The sequence below is a fragment of the Hippopotamus amphibius genome, chromosome 1, assembly GCF_030028045.1.
Source record: "Hippopotamus amphibius kiboko isolate mHipAmp2 chromosome 1, mHipAmp2.hap2, whole genome shotgun sequence".
NCBI lineage: Eukaryota > Metazoa > Chordata > Mammalia > Artiodactyla > Hippopotamidae > Hippopotamus > Hippopotamus amphibius.
The window spans coordinates 104,361,589-104,373,660 of NC_080186.1; the positions used below are offsets into that span (position 1 = coordinate 104,361,589).

The following is a 12,072-nucleotide window of genomic DNA, read 5'->3' on the forward strand; positions in this document are numbered from 1 at the left end:
GCCAGAACTGTCCCCTAACAGTTTCCCTGAGTTTACTGCCCTGTGAGTTATTCTATTAAATGTTGTGATTTCTTTCACCATTTTAAAACGTGTCCTATGTTTCTGTCCCTGAATTCTCCTGACTTGACTCTGAGTTCCTGGAGCACAAGAACTCTGTCTGATAAACACAACCTGACGTATAGCAGACAGTTGCTAAAGGTTATATTTTTAATAAGCGTAATTTCACAAGAGGAAAAACAATTTATGCTTACTTTCTTAAAATGACGCAAAGTGGCATAGAGATTTTTATTTTACCTGTTTGAAAAAAACCTGGGACTAGTCAGTTCTAGAGCCAGAAAAAGGGGGAAAAGGGAGGAAAAGGAAGATGGGATTGACTCACATGTCCTTGATCATCCAATTCATTGTTGGTCAGCTTGAGTTTGTCGAAACTGACCACCTGTCTCATCCAAGTATCTCCAGAAGCTAGAGAATCAGGGTGTATATAAACTCTTGGGGGCACAGGGGAATCAGCATTGCCAGCCACCATCCACTTGGAGCTGTGATACACATATCTGAGAGAGGGAGAGAGGAGAATTCAGAGACAGATGCAGAGAGGGAATAGAGGCCCAGGAAACAATTAGGGACAGGAGGAAGGAGACACGAAGAGATGAGAAGAATGGAGTAGGATGGATTAAACAGAGAATACAAAGGAGAAAAAGAGAAGGGCGGATAACCAGAGAAAATGAAATAGAGATGGAAATGGAAAACAAGATGAGTGGGGGAGGGCAGAAAAGTGTTGTGGTTAATGATCAAAGCTGCAGCCCTCACAAGGAAAACATTCTCACAGTCCTTTTTCTTTCTTCTTCCCCTCCTTGGCTTGCACCCCTGTGTGCACACAGGCATCCTGAACCCACGTGTTTAGCTATGGAAAAGGTATTTTACTGCAACCTTTCACCTTTCAAATGCAAACCATATAATCCATTGACCACTTGTTCAGGATTTGGTTCCTTATTAAAAACATCTTCCATATTGTCCTATAAAACACAGCCATGTGCAGAGACCCTCCAAGCCTCTCACTTGTTAACCATTTCCTAGCTAAGAATCTGAATTTTGAAGTATTTCAATGAAAACCTAGTTTTGAACATCATCATCTTCCACATTATTTCCCCACAAAGTCCCTGGAAATGAGACTAGGTTAATCAAAGAAAACACTAAGTGGGAAGACTTGGTGGTGTTTGTGGGAATGGCTGCACTAAGGCAGAGGCCTCCATTTTCATTGAAACGGAGGATTTTTTTTAAAGAAAAGAGCATATCCCCCTCCTAAGTCCTACATCAGACCGCTTCTTTCATAGCCAGCTCTCCCTCTAACATACGAGTAATACTCTTTGTTCACTTCTCACCTCCAAATTCACGGGCTTAGGGCCAAGTTCTGAAATATCTCAAAAATGAGCCATGACTCACTGATTTGACTGAGAGCTCAAGAGATCAATTAAGCCACAACTTGTTTCAGACAAGAACTATCTGTGAGACACATGGAGACTATGTTGGCTTTTAGTGGCTTCGAAGGAAAGTTATTTAGCAAACTTGTTCACAACCCACATTAAGAACTAGATGTTCTTCTTGAGGTCTTGCCCAATTCTCCATTCTTCTCCTCCATTATTCACAGGATAATCCATCAGATATATGATAGAATGTACTGCACTAATCCGCTTCTCCTTCCACTTTCCAAAATAAATCATCTCAACACAGTATTTCGTAAACCAAATTATTCAATGCTAACTGAATCAGTTTTAGACTTAAGAACCATTTGATTTTTGCTACCTTGGCAGACACTATACAATCCCACTCTTTAGGGAGACGTAAGGAGGATTCCAGACCAATCTATTACTGGTTCTGACTTTCTATCTCTAGCGACTACTTCCTGTCTGGTATTCTGCCACAGGCCACTGGCACATCCTCCATCTTCGTTCCCTATCCAGTACAGTGCACTGTTAAAATGCTTCATCTAATGAGTTTATAGAACCATCTTGGGATGCTGGTGATGCCCACAATTCCACATCCCAGAGTCAACATTACCTGTATCTTTTATTGTCCACAGGTACAATGTCCATTGCTATGTAGTACTGCTGGTGTGGATCCAGGCCAGTGATTTTCACTCTCATGGCAGGAAACATCCTCCTGTGGAGGGGAATAAGGTTGGAAGCTCATCAATCAGAGGGAGAGAAGTAGCAAAAGTAAAACCTTGATGAGTCTCTTCTTAATAGGGACACTAAGCACACCAAAGTCCAATATCCTCTAATTCTCAAAGCTGGTTGTTTTTTTCACTTTGGAAATTATCACTATCAAATATGCTGAGGATTGCTGAAATAGCACCTCTTCTTAACTTAAATTGAACTGTTGATTATTCATATACTCCAAGACCTCATACCATACCTTGCTTTATATGATTAGTTCATCTTTAATGTTAGATAGATGGATAGACAAGAGATAGGTAGATAGATAGATGATAGATAGATAGATAGATAGATAGATAGATAGATAGGCACATGGATAAATAGAATGTATGTATATACATTTCCTATTACACTATAACATTCTTAAACATGCTTATACTCTTATACTTAACATACTTGAATAACATATTCTTCTTATTCCCCAAGTAGCTTATCACAGTTGATTGTAGTGATCATGAAATATTGTTTGATTGAATCTATTTGAAAATGACCACTCTAAAAATAATATCTCAAGAAAAGAACTAAAAAAGGAAGGTGCTACCAGTTTGCAAACAAATGGCCACCAGAGTTTTTTTTTAATGCATAAAACTGTAGAAAAATTTCTGCAAGTTCTCAGGCTGTCAATGTGTGTGTCAGAGGAAGGACCCTGCAGAATAGGGAGCAAATACCGAATGAATTCTAGTGGCCTCTAGGCAATACCTTGTTTCTACCACAATGGCTTGTTAAACTTGCCAAAGCAAGCGAGGTCAGGATATGGCACTTTACAACTACTCTCATAATTGAAGAGTAGGAGAGGGAGCAGCCCGAAAGAGGTATTGAGTTTCAAGGAGTCTAAAATAAAATTCACCATTCTTCTTTAGTCATAAGAAAGAAGAAAAACATCAAGCTCTTTTGCATGTCATTCATTTAGGAGCCAGACATAAAAAGTGCTCAGTTCAAAACTTTGGATTGCCCTGAATGTGCTCTGGAGTACTTGTACACAAAATGCTGCATTAAGCTTAACCATCTGGGGCCAGTTAGTTGAGCTGAGCAGAGCACGGTGCTAATGAGGTCAAGGTCACAGGCTTGATCCACATATGGCCTAATTGGCTTTGCTCCATTTCACGGCCATAGACCATATCCTGACCCCAGACAGCCATCTTGCAAATGCGCATGGGTTGTTTACATGAAGGGCTCTCTGTGCTAGTCACATACTCTACTACTCAACAAGAACAACTCAAAAAGCAAATGTCCTCTGGAAATACATTAGTGATATCATAATCATATTTGAAGGGAAACAAAGAGGGACCATAGACCTTCAACAAGGATGATGGCTAATTCTTAAATATTTGCAAAGAATAATATATTATCAATTCTTCTTTCCCACTTTATAACTTTTCAGAAACTTCTATTGGTATATCATTTTAGATTTTCTTTCTCTACCCCTACAAGCTTAATTAGAAAGCCTTATATTTTAGTCTTATGATGGGCTAATGAAATTTGATGGTGGGTTGCTCATAATGACTAAATCTAACATTCACTTTAGATAAGGCACTTTGATTCACATTAACTCTTTCCAAAAATTTGGGAACCTCGGTCTATACATGTATATATAGATTATTAATTCCATTTATAACAATGATTTATGATTGCCCTAATGTATAAATGTTTGGAGAGCATCTTTCCAGGGATGGAATTTCCTCTCCCTTGCTATCTGAGATAAGAAAATGCGGTTCCTCTCAGCCACCTATAGAGGCTGCAATCACATTGAAAGAGATGAGTTTGCATTCTTGATGACTTCAAGAAAAGGGGTTAGATGTTTTTAAATTCAGTATCTGTTTTGTCTGAAATACTTATATGACCTTGAAAGGAGAAGCTACCTGTCTCTTTCCAGTACTCACATTCTAAAATGAAAGAGCTGTGTGGCTCTGGATAAGTCATTTAACCCCATCATCTATAAAACAAAGGAAAGGAACTAAATAATCCTTAAGGTGACCTTTTGCTTTAAAATTCTACGATGATTCTTAAAATCTGACCAAAGTTGCTTTTCTTTTTGTCAGTATTTTAGCACAGAATATCAAGTAATGTAATAACACTCTAGAGGAAAATTAATCTTTCATAGTCATAAAATGAGATGTGTTTGGCTTTAATTTTATGCCTAAATTTAGGCCAGTTCTTTTGACTTCCAAACTCCTTTATCTTTACAAACACCTCTGTCCATGGTGCTGATCATGCAGGTTATGTCGGTAAATTCAAAGACTGAGGTCTCTGTAGACTCTGAATCAATAGGATTACAGTTTAGGATGTGAGAAGAAGTAGACGGTGACTAAGATCTTCTGAGAGGGAAAAAGAACAGAGAGTCATACATAAGTAACCCAACTAAGAAAATGGAAATTGAAATTAAAACTGAAAAGGACACTACATAGGAAGAAAAATGAAATGAGAAGGAAAGAATCAACTAGGGGATAAGGAGCGAATGGAGAAAATTCACAGAAGATAAAGACTTCTTTGCATGTTTCTGAGTGGCTCTGGAATTACTTGAGCAGGGTTACTGGTAGCAACGGCAACGGCTGAGGCAATCCAATACAGAAGCAATGAAATACAGTTTCTATACCTAAATAAAGGGACATGATTAAAGAACAAACTGTATGGCTGTGCTGGGAATCTCTGGATATATTCAGGTATCAAAGTGAATTTGTGAAGGCAGAGATATGGGAAAGTAAACATTGCATAAAAAATCATGAAATGAGGTCACAGGAAAATTGTCAAGGAGGTGCTCAGGTCAACTGGATTCACTGAAGCACAGGGAACAAGGGAATGAAATCAGGAACAAAAGTAACTAAAAGACACAGATGTAATAGTAGTACGTAAAAACCCAAACTAAAAACTGGAAAATCTTACAGACAAAAAAGTAATATTTCCCCTCTCACCAAACCAATGCCCTTGCCAAAAACTAAGAAAGAAAAAGAGTAAAAACTTTTTCCTTGAACTGCTGTTCCCTTCCAAGTCATATCTCAAAATATAGACTGAAACCCAGGCAACAAAAAAGGATGGTTTTTGAAAGTAATTCTGGATAAACAACAGGGTCCGACTGTAGAGCACAGAGAGCTATATTCAATACCCTGTGATAAACTATAAAGAAAAAGAATGTGTGTGTATATATATATGTACCTATATGTACATATATATACGTCTGCATAACTGAATCACTTTGCTGTAAAGCAGAAATTAACACAACATTGTAAATCAACTATACTTCAATTTGAAAAAATGTAATTCTGAAAAGTAATTTTGAAAGTAATTCTCCTTCAAAATTGCTCCTCCTAAGAAGCTTTTTAATGGTTTTATTCTCTACTAAAACTTAAAGAATGAAGAGGGTTTACAGAGGAGGATGAAAATGAATGAGACTTCAGGTTCAATTTAAGTTCACTTTTGTGTGATATATTATTGTATGAAGAGATTTCTTTATATGCATTCAAGTGAACTAGACCCAATCAAAATATGCTTTTACTTTAAACGTCCATATTCATGAAGACAGCTAATGATCAATGAGGTGAGTCTTTTTGGTCTCTGTGATGTGAGACTATGTAGACTGACATTGTAAATATGAAAGCAACTGTTTTAATTCCAATGAACTATTCCTATATACTAAAAAAATTCAGTCCAAATTTATTCTGATTTAAATCATTTTCATTTTAAATCCAAGGGGCAAAAATTATAACCATTTCCTAACAGTGCAGACTTATAAATAGTTAAGACAGTTGTTTTGGAGTCAAACAGATATGTGTAGAATTCTGGAGCTGCCCTTTCCTACCTGTGTGGCCTTAGTTAAGTTAATTAACCTCTTCCAGCTTTTGCATCCTCATCCATATACGGGATTATCACATCCTACCTCATAGGATTCCTTGAAGTTTAAATAATGTAATACATGTTGAATATCCAGCACAAAACAGATACCTAACTATGAAAAATTTAAAGGTACCAATAAAGGAGTAGCTTAATTAGCAGTGTTTATGTCAAGAGATGCTGTGTTTTTAAAATTTTTATCATCCTACATAAATCATTTTGAAAGAGTTTCCACCAGGTCCCATTAAAGTAACAATTTCAAGCCAACAATAAAACCCAATGGATGAAACAGCAGGGCTCCAAAATGCACCAAGCCCAAATTTTACCAAAAACAAAATTCTTACAAAAATACCTGGCTGATTTAAATGCCTTACAGGATGCAAGCTTTTTCTCTTAAAAACATTGGTTGGTGAAGTACCACTTGCTTTGGAAATCTATTGTTTGACTATTATGTACCACGGACTCCAATATTAGCTGGAATACATTTGTAGGCAGCAAATGTTTGCAAGGGTAGCGGTGATTTAGGTTTGAGTGGTCCTTGGAGGAAAATAGCAAAATCACAGTAAACACAAGAAATGTACTTTATCAAGACATCCAGATGCTGAAAAGTGAGTGCAAGTTGCTTTGGCTTCACCAGTGCTCCTACCACAAATAAGTGAAAAGAAAAATGTAACAGCTCCTACGTTTGTTCTCCTGCCCTTCGAACCTGGCTATTCAAGGACTGTGTCCTTACCTGCCTGCTTTGGTGATGATCATCTCGGTTCCAATGTCGTGGAACCTCTTCCAGAGGTCAGCGCATTGCAGCTCCACCTGAATCTCCTCCATAGAAGACATGGCAGCAGGCACAGGGCCTGCAGCACCAGGGCCCAGGTCAGTGTGAGTGTCAAAGGAGCAGGAAGTCCGCTCAGTGAGCACCTCAGAGTCTGAACCAGTGCTCTGCTCAGAATCTGCAAAATAAATAATCAAGCCTTAGGTGAGAAACTGCTGAGCTCCCCCCACACCCCTGGCCCTAAAAGATGGAGGCAGGGTGGGGGCCCGATGGGGTGGGGAGAGGGGTGAGCAAAAGGAGACTTAAAGCTGGGAAGCTCCAGAGCACAGCACTCAGGGTATTTTATTATTTTTTTTTATGGTTTGTTTTTGTGATTTACGACCTTCTTTCAGGTTTCGTGTTTCCAACATGACATCTGGCATTTTAGTAAGTTTTAGCAACAGCTCGAGAAAATTGGTCCACAATAGGCAACATAAAGAGTACTAATGTCACCATGTTGAAGGGAATGAAGCCAAACTGGGGCAACAAAATAAACAAATGCCAAATTTTAAAAACAATAATAATCACAGACTATAGATGCATACCTAGAATAGACTATGTGACTTGGGAGGAAAGATTCAATGCTAACAGCAATGTGTTCTCTAATTCCATACCACTGATCATCACTGTCCATCAGTCAGTTATTTTTAAACACAGCGAGTTTTCCTCCATTTATATATCTTGGTCATCAAAAGTAATGAAAAGTTGTCGGGGATCTTTAGAAACACTTTGTTGTATATTTGACTAACGGGCTTTTCCTAAGCCCAATCGGGCCATTTTGGATGGGGAAAAAAAATCTGTTGTGCGGCAAGGATGTAAGCATATGGAAAAAGTTACCCAAGAAGGCGGTCGAAACAAAGGAAATAAATGAGTTTAGGAGACACCTTGATTGGTTTCTGAAGTATGGGCAGAGGGGAGGGCTGATCCAAACAGGAAGGTAGGATTGAGAGCAACCAAATAAAAAGCTGGCATGCTGGGCCAGATGGTCCTTTCCTCCTGTGTCTTCTGTTCTCATGAAGAGGGGGCTGGGGAGAGGGGGGAGGCAGGGGGGGATGGAGACCGATGGAGAAGCCTAGAGTCAAATTTACTAGAGAGTTTTCTGTAATTTTTCAGATTTTTTAATTTTAGAGGTGCTATGCCAAGAATTTTATCTCCTAATTTTTTCCAAACTTGGATTAGCTGGTACAGTTTCCTTATGTCAAACAATACTGCAAGCCAAACCTAAGAACCTATTCTCCAACCCACCCTTAACATCTATGATTCCGATTGCTTCCCCCATAATTAAATACATACAAAAGAAAGGTTGAAAACAATGATGTCTCACTCTGACAACTGGCTTTTCAATGCTGTCAAAGGTCAGGACCTCTTGGATACCAGTCCTTGACACTAGCAGCATGGAAGGAGTCTGGGACAGAATGCCAGACCATCTTGCTGCCCTCCTCACTAACTGGAGCAGGTTTCTAGACCTGTGAACAACCCCTCTCATGGCACCTGTAATTTTCTTTCCTTCTAGCCCTAACATGTTCCTCTCTCAAACCCAGGCAGTATTTCTGGCAAGAATCTCCCACAGCTTTGCAAAAGCCCACAGGAAGCAAGGTGCCATTTTTCTCCATCCTCCCCAGTTCCTTAGCCTTCACTGCAGAAGACATTCAGCACACTGAAGAACTGAAGCAAGCTCCTAAATAACAGGGAAGTCTCTGCCCAAAATTTTTAGTTTATCCACAATTACTAGTCCAGTCACCACCTTCATCAAAAACATTAAAAAGTTGTGTAACTAGCTATGACATGTCTGAACATATAATTTTATACCTGGGACTAAACAAGAGCTAATGTTGGTGTCCTTCAAGTACAGAAAAGTGGAGCTACTTATCTAAGGCGAGAGCTGCTGTTGAGTGACAAATCTCCATCCCAGCCTGATTCTATCTGCCTTTCAGTAGCAGAGCCATGACATCATCACACACTCTCCAAACACAGTAATCTCATCCTTGGAGACATGGATTCCCAAATCCCATTTTTTTTCTGTGATATGTCAAGAGCTCCCCACTTATCAATAAAATTGTGAATTTTTCAAAAACTTCTCAAAGCAAGATTAAAAAAAAAAAGTCTTACCCTACCTTTGGGAGCAAAGTGTTATGAAATCTCCTTACCATAGAGTGCTACGGTTATGAAACAGTTGGAAATTGACAACCTAAGTAGGGCCCAGTGAAAATTTTGGACATATGACTTCTCCAATGTGTGTTTAGGAAGAGAGAAAGGAAGGGAAAGATATCACTGAACTAAGTGATAAATTTTTAAAGGTAGCCAAACAGAGGTTGGGATTGGAACAGGAACTGTGGCTGCAGATTTAGGAAGTAAGAGTCTCTGCTTTTAACTCACTTCATCATCTGGAATAAAACAGGTGCTCAAAGTGTAACATTAAATGGACTGACGAATAACCTTGGACAAGTCACTTAGCCACAATGGACCTATTTCTTCATAGTACAATTAGAAGGATTGAACTGAAAACTTGTATAATCTCTTCCACCTCTACTGGCTTGAAGAATGTAAGAATCCTTCCTAATGCAACTTTCAGTGATAACCCAGGCAACCTCAATTAGAAGCGTCAATTTTTTTTCCTTCTACTTAAAAACTTTTATTTAGGAGAAAGTCTAAAATACATGTAAATAAATCAGAAGAGATAATCCTTTTTAAAGATCATTATACAAATTGTTTAACTGGGACTTCAGTTGTAAGTAACTCAATGGCCAACCATTTCTAATATAGATTGTTAGTTTTTGACTGGATTTTTTAGGTAAAATACCAAAATCATGATTCATGAAAGAAAAAAGTAAGTTGGACTTTAAAAAATTGTAGGAGCATCAAATTTAAAACTGTCTGGGCAAGATAAATTAAATGAGTAAAAAGACTGGGGACCCAAATTCACATTATCATAGGCATTAAAGAATTGAGTGAGTATTCTGTTTATAGCTTCAATCAAATCCATCAATAAGCACCTATCAGCATGTGGCTCTATATGAGGTAACACATAGATAATTTAAAACAGAATACAGACCTTGAGAAATTTCCCAGTTAGTGTTGATTAATTATGTGTTTATTGAGTGCTTACTATGTGCCCAGCACTGTGTCAGATTCCGAGAAATACCAAGTACACAATGGGGTTCCTCTTAAAGGTATTTATAGTACAAGTGGAAACTACAGCATTCATAAATAATCAGAGACCAAGACAAATACCACCATGCAGTTTTCCATACCATTACATATTTTCCTGTCTGTCTCATAGGAATCCAGAAAAGAGGGATCTGAGAGGGCCAGAATATTCCTGGGGAACCCATGGTTACTAAGAAAGAAATGGACAAGATGTGGAGACATAGGCAGTATATTCCCATGAAGAGGATTTTCAGAGACAGTTATTTGTTTCCCTGGAAATACTCTGTGTTCCTGCACTCTCATCCCCTCACAAAATAGAGCCCACATGACTTATATACAGAATGCAGGTACCAGCCCACATTTTCAGTCACATGGATGTGCCAGGTAATTTTCCATTCTTGATTGTTTCTTAACTGCCATAGGTTGGAAACAAAATTAATATTATATTTTATATAGTTTGTTTTTAACTCCCAGAGTAATGAGGGCCACCTGTGAGATAAACTACTCTACAATACCCTTAAAATAGTCATCTCAGAGTCCAGATCAACAGCCTAGCTAAAAATAAACTTTAATCCTTTGTAAAATATATTTCTAAATCATAGTTAAATAAAATATTTAGGCTAACCAGATCAATCATTTCAGTTACTAATCAGAATGAATAATCAAGTTACCTAAGTCATGAATGTAAGAAATGCATGCATAGTGGGTGGGTTATTTCAATCAAATCAGGTCATCCATTCAGAAATATAATCAGTCTTTTGAAGATCAGAAAACACCTCCGTGTTTTCAAGGTTCTTTCATTCTTGGCAATTTGTGACTTCCTGCCTTCAAAAAATAACCATTAGGAACTCATGTGAATGACCTGGAAAGACTTCTTGGCCATCAGATGTCTCTTGTGAATAGTGTTTTAACAAGAGAAGTTTTAGTAAATCAGAACATAAATGATAAAGTTACACATAACTAAGGAAGTTAAAAGAGAAAACTTTGGGAACCTGAGCTAAGCCAGTTACAAGTCACTGGAGAACACCATGTGACTCATAGGGTCAAACCAACATATCTATCACCATCAAAAAAATCTCTAAAAGAAGAGAATCCAACCATCAGTTCAAAGTGTCACTCACTTTCTATCTCCGAAAGAAAATAGACCTCTGACCTATTTGGTACTGATAAAATGGATATTATAACACGAAGTTCCCAGGGAAAGTTGTTTAGCTTAAAGAGAATTCCAGTTGTTAATTCACGCAAAATAGCAGCAATAATAAAAGTTTCTTAATTTATACTTTACATATTATCTAATATATCCTTCCATTTGATGAGATAGGTATGGCATATATTTTTATGTTCATTTTATGGATGAGGAAATTGAGAGTAAGGAAAATTGAAAACAACATGGCCTATGAAGTAGGTCTTCTGCCTCCAGAATCAATGATCAGGTCTCCCCAGGATCACACTATGTCCATCCCTGGCCAAAGCATTCAGCGATTCTGTAACACCTGTCAACTGTTTTGGCCATCCTTACAACTGAAATGGCTTAACATGTTTGATCTTGACCAAGTCACATAACTGTTCTGGCTATTTTCCTTAATCTTTATAGCATAGCACACACACATTTAATTAGGAGTGCTATAAAGTCCCTTTTAAGTTTAATGTTTAACGACTGGATTCGTAGCACAGCTTACAGACCACCGAGTCTAACAGCAGCAACCCAAGCACAATAAGCTGATTTGGTTGACATGTATAGAAAAAGCCTGAGTTATGTGTTCATTGACTTCATTTCAAAATTAGACATTATTAAAACATATTTCAGTCTGCCAGGTGATTCTCATCTCCACTTCACTAATAATTTTAAAGAATCACTTACTACTACAGTTAAAAAGGCACATTTACTTTTAGGGCTCCGCTACTCATCAAGAGTGGGGTCTTGGAAAGTCACTTCATTTCAAGGAGCTTCAGTTTCCTTATCTTTACTATTTCCTTATTTTACTATTAGGGTTGAGGGGAAGATACCTTCCTTCTCAAAAATTACTTATATCTTCATGATAAAAACAGAATCTAATGCTGCTGATAACAATTTTAGTG

General features: G+C 37.9%; 1 protein-coding gene across 3 annotated transcripts in view; it reads right to left on the bottom strand.

Annotated features, from left to right (window-relative positions):
* TBX15 (T-box transcription factor 15) overlaps positions 1-12,072 on the bottom strand; it is a 102,902-nt gene that overhangs the window by 35,060 nt on the left and 55,770 nt on the right. For all 3 annotated transcript variants that reach the window (XM_057720729.1, XM_057720735.1, XM_057720731.1), the window contains exons 2-4: positions 6,772-6,985; positions 2,056-2,157; positions 380-551 (exon numbers count right to left, since the gene is read on the bottom strand). In XM_057720729.1, coding sequence (XP_057576712.1) covers positions 380-551; positions 2,056-2,157; positions 6,772-6,985 — 488 coding nt within the window. The remainder of the gene's footprint in view (positions 1-379; positions 552-2,055; positions 2,158-6,771; positions 6,986-12,072) is intronic.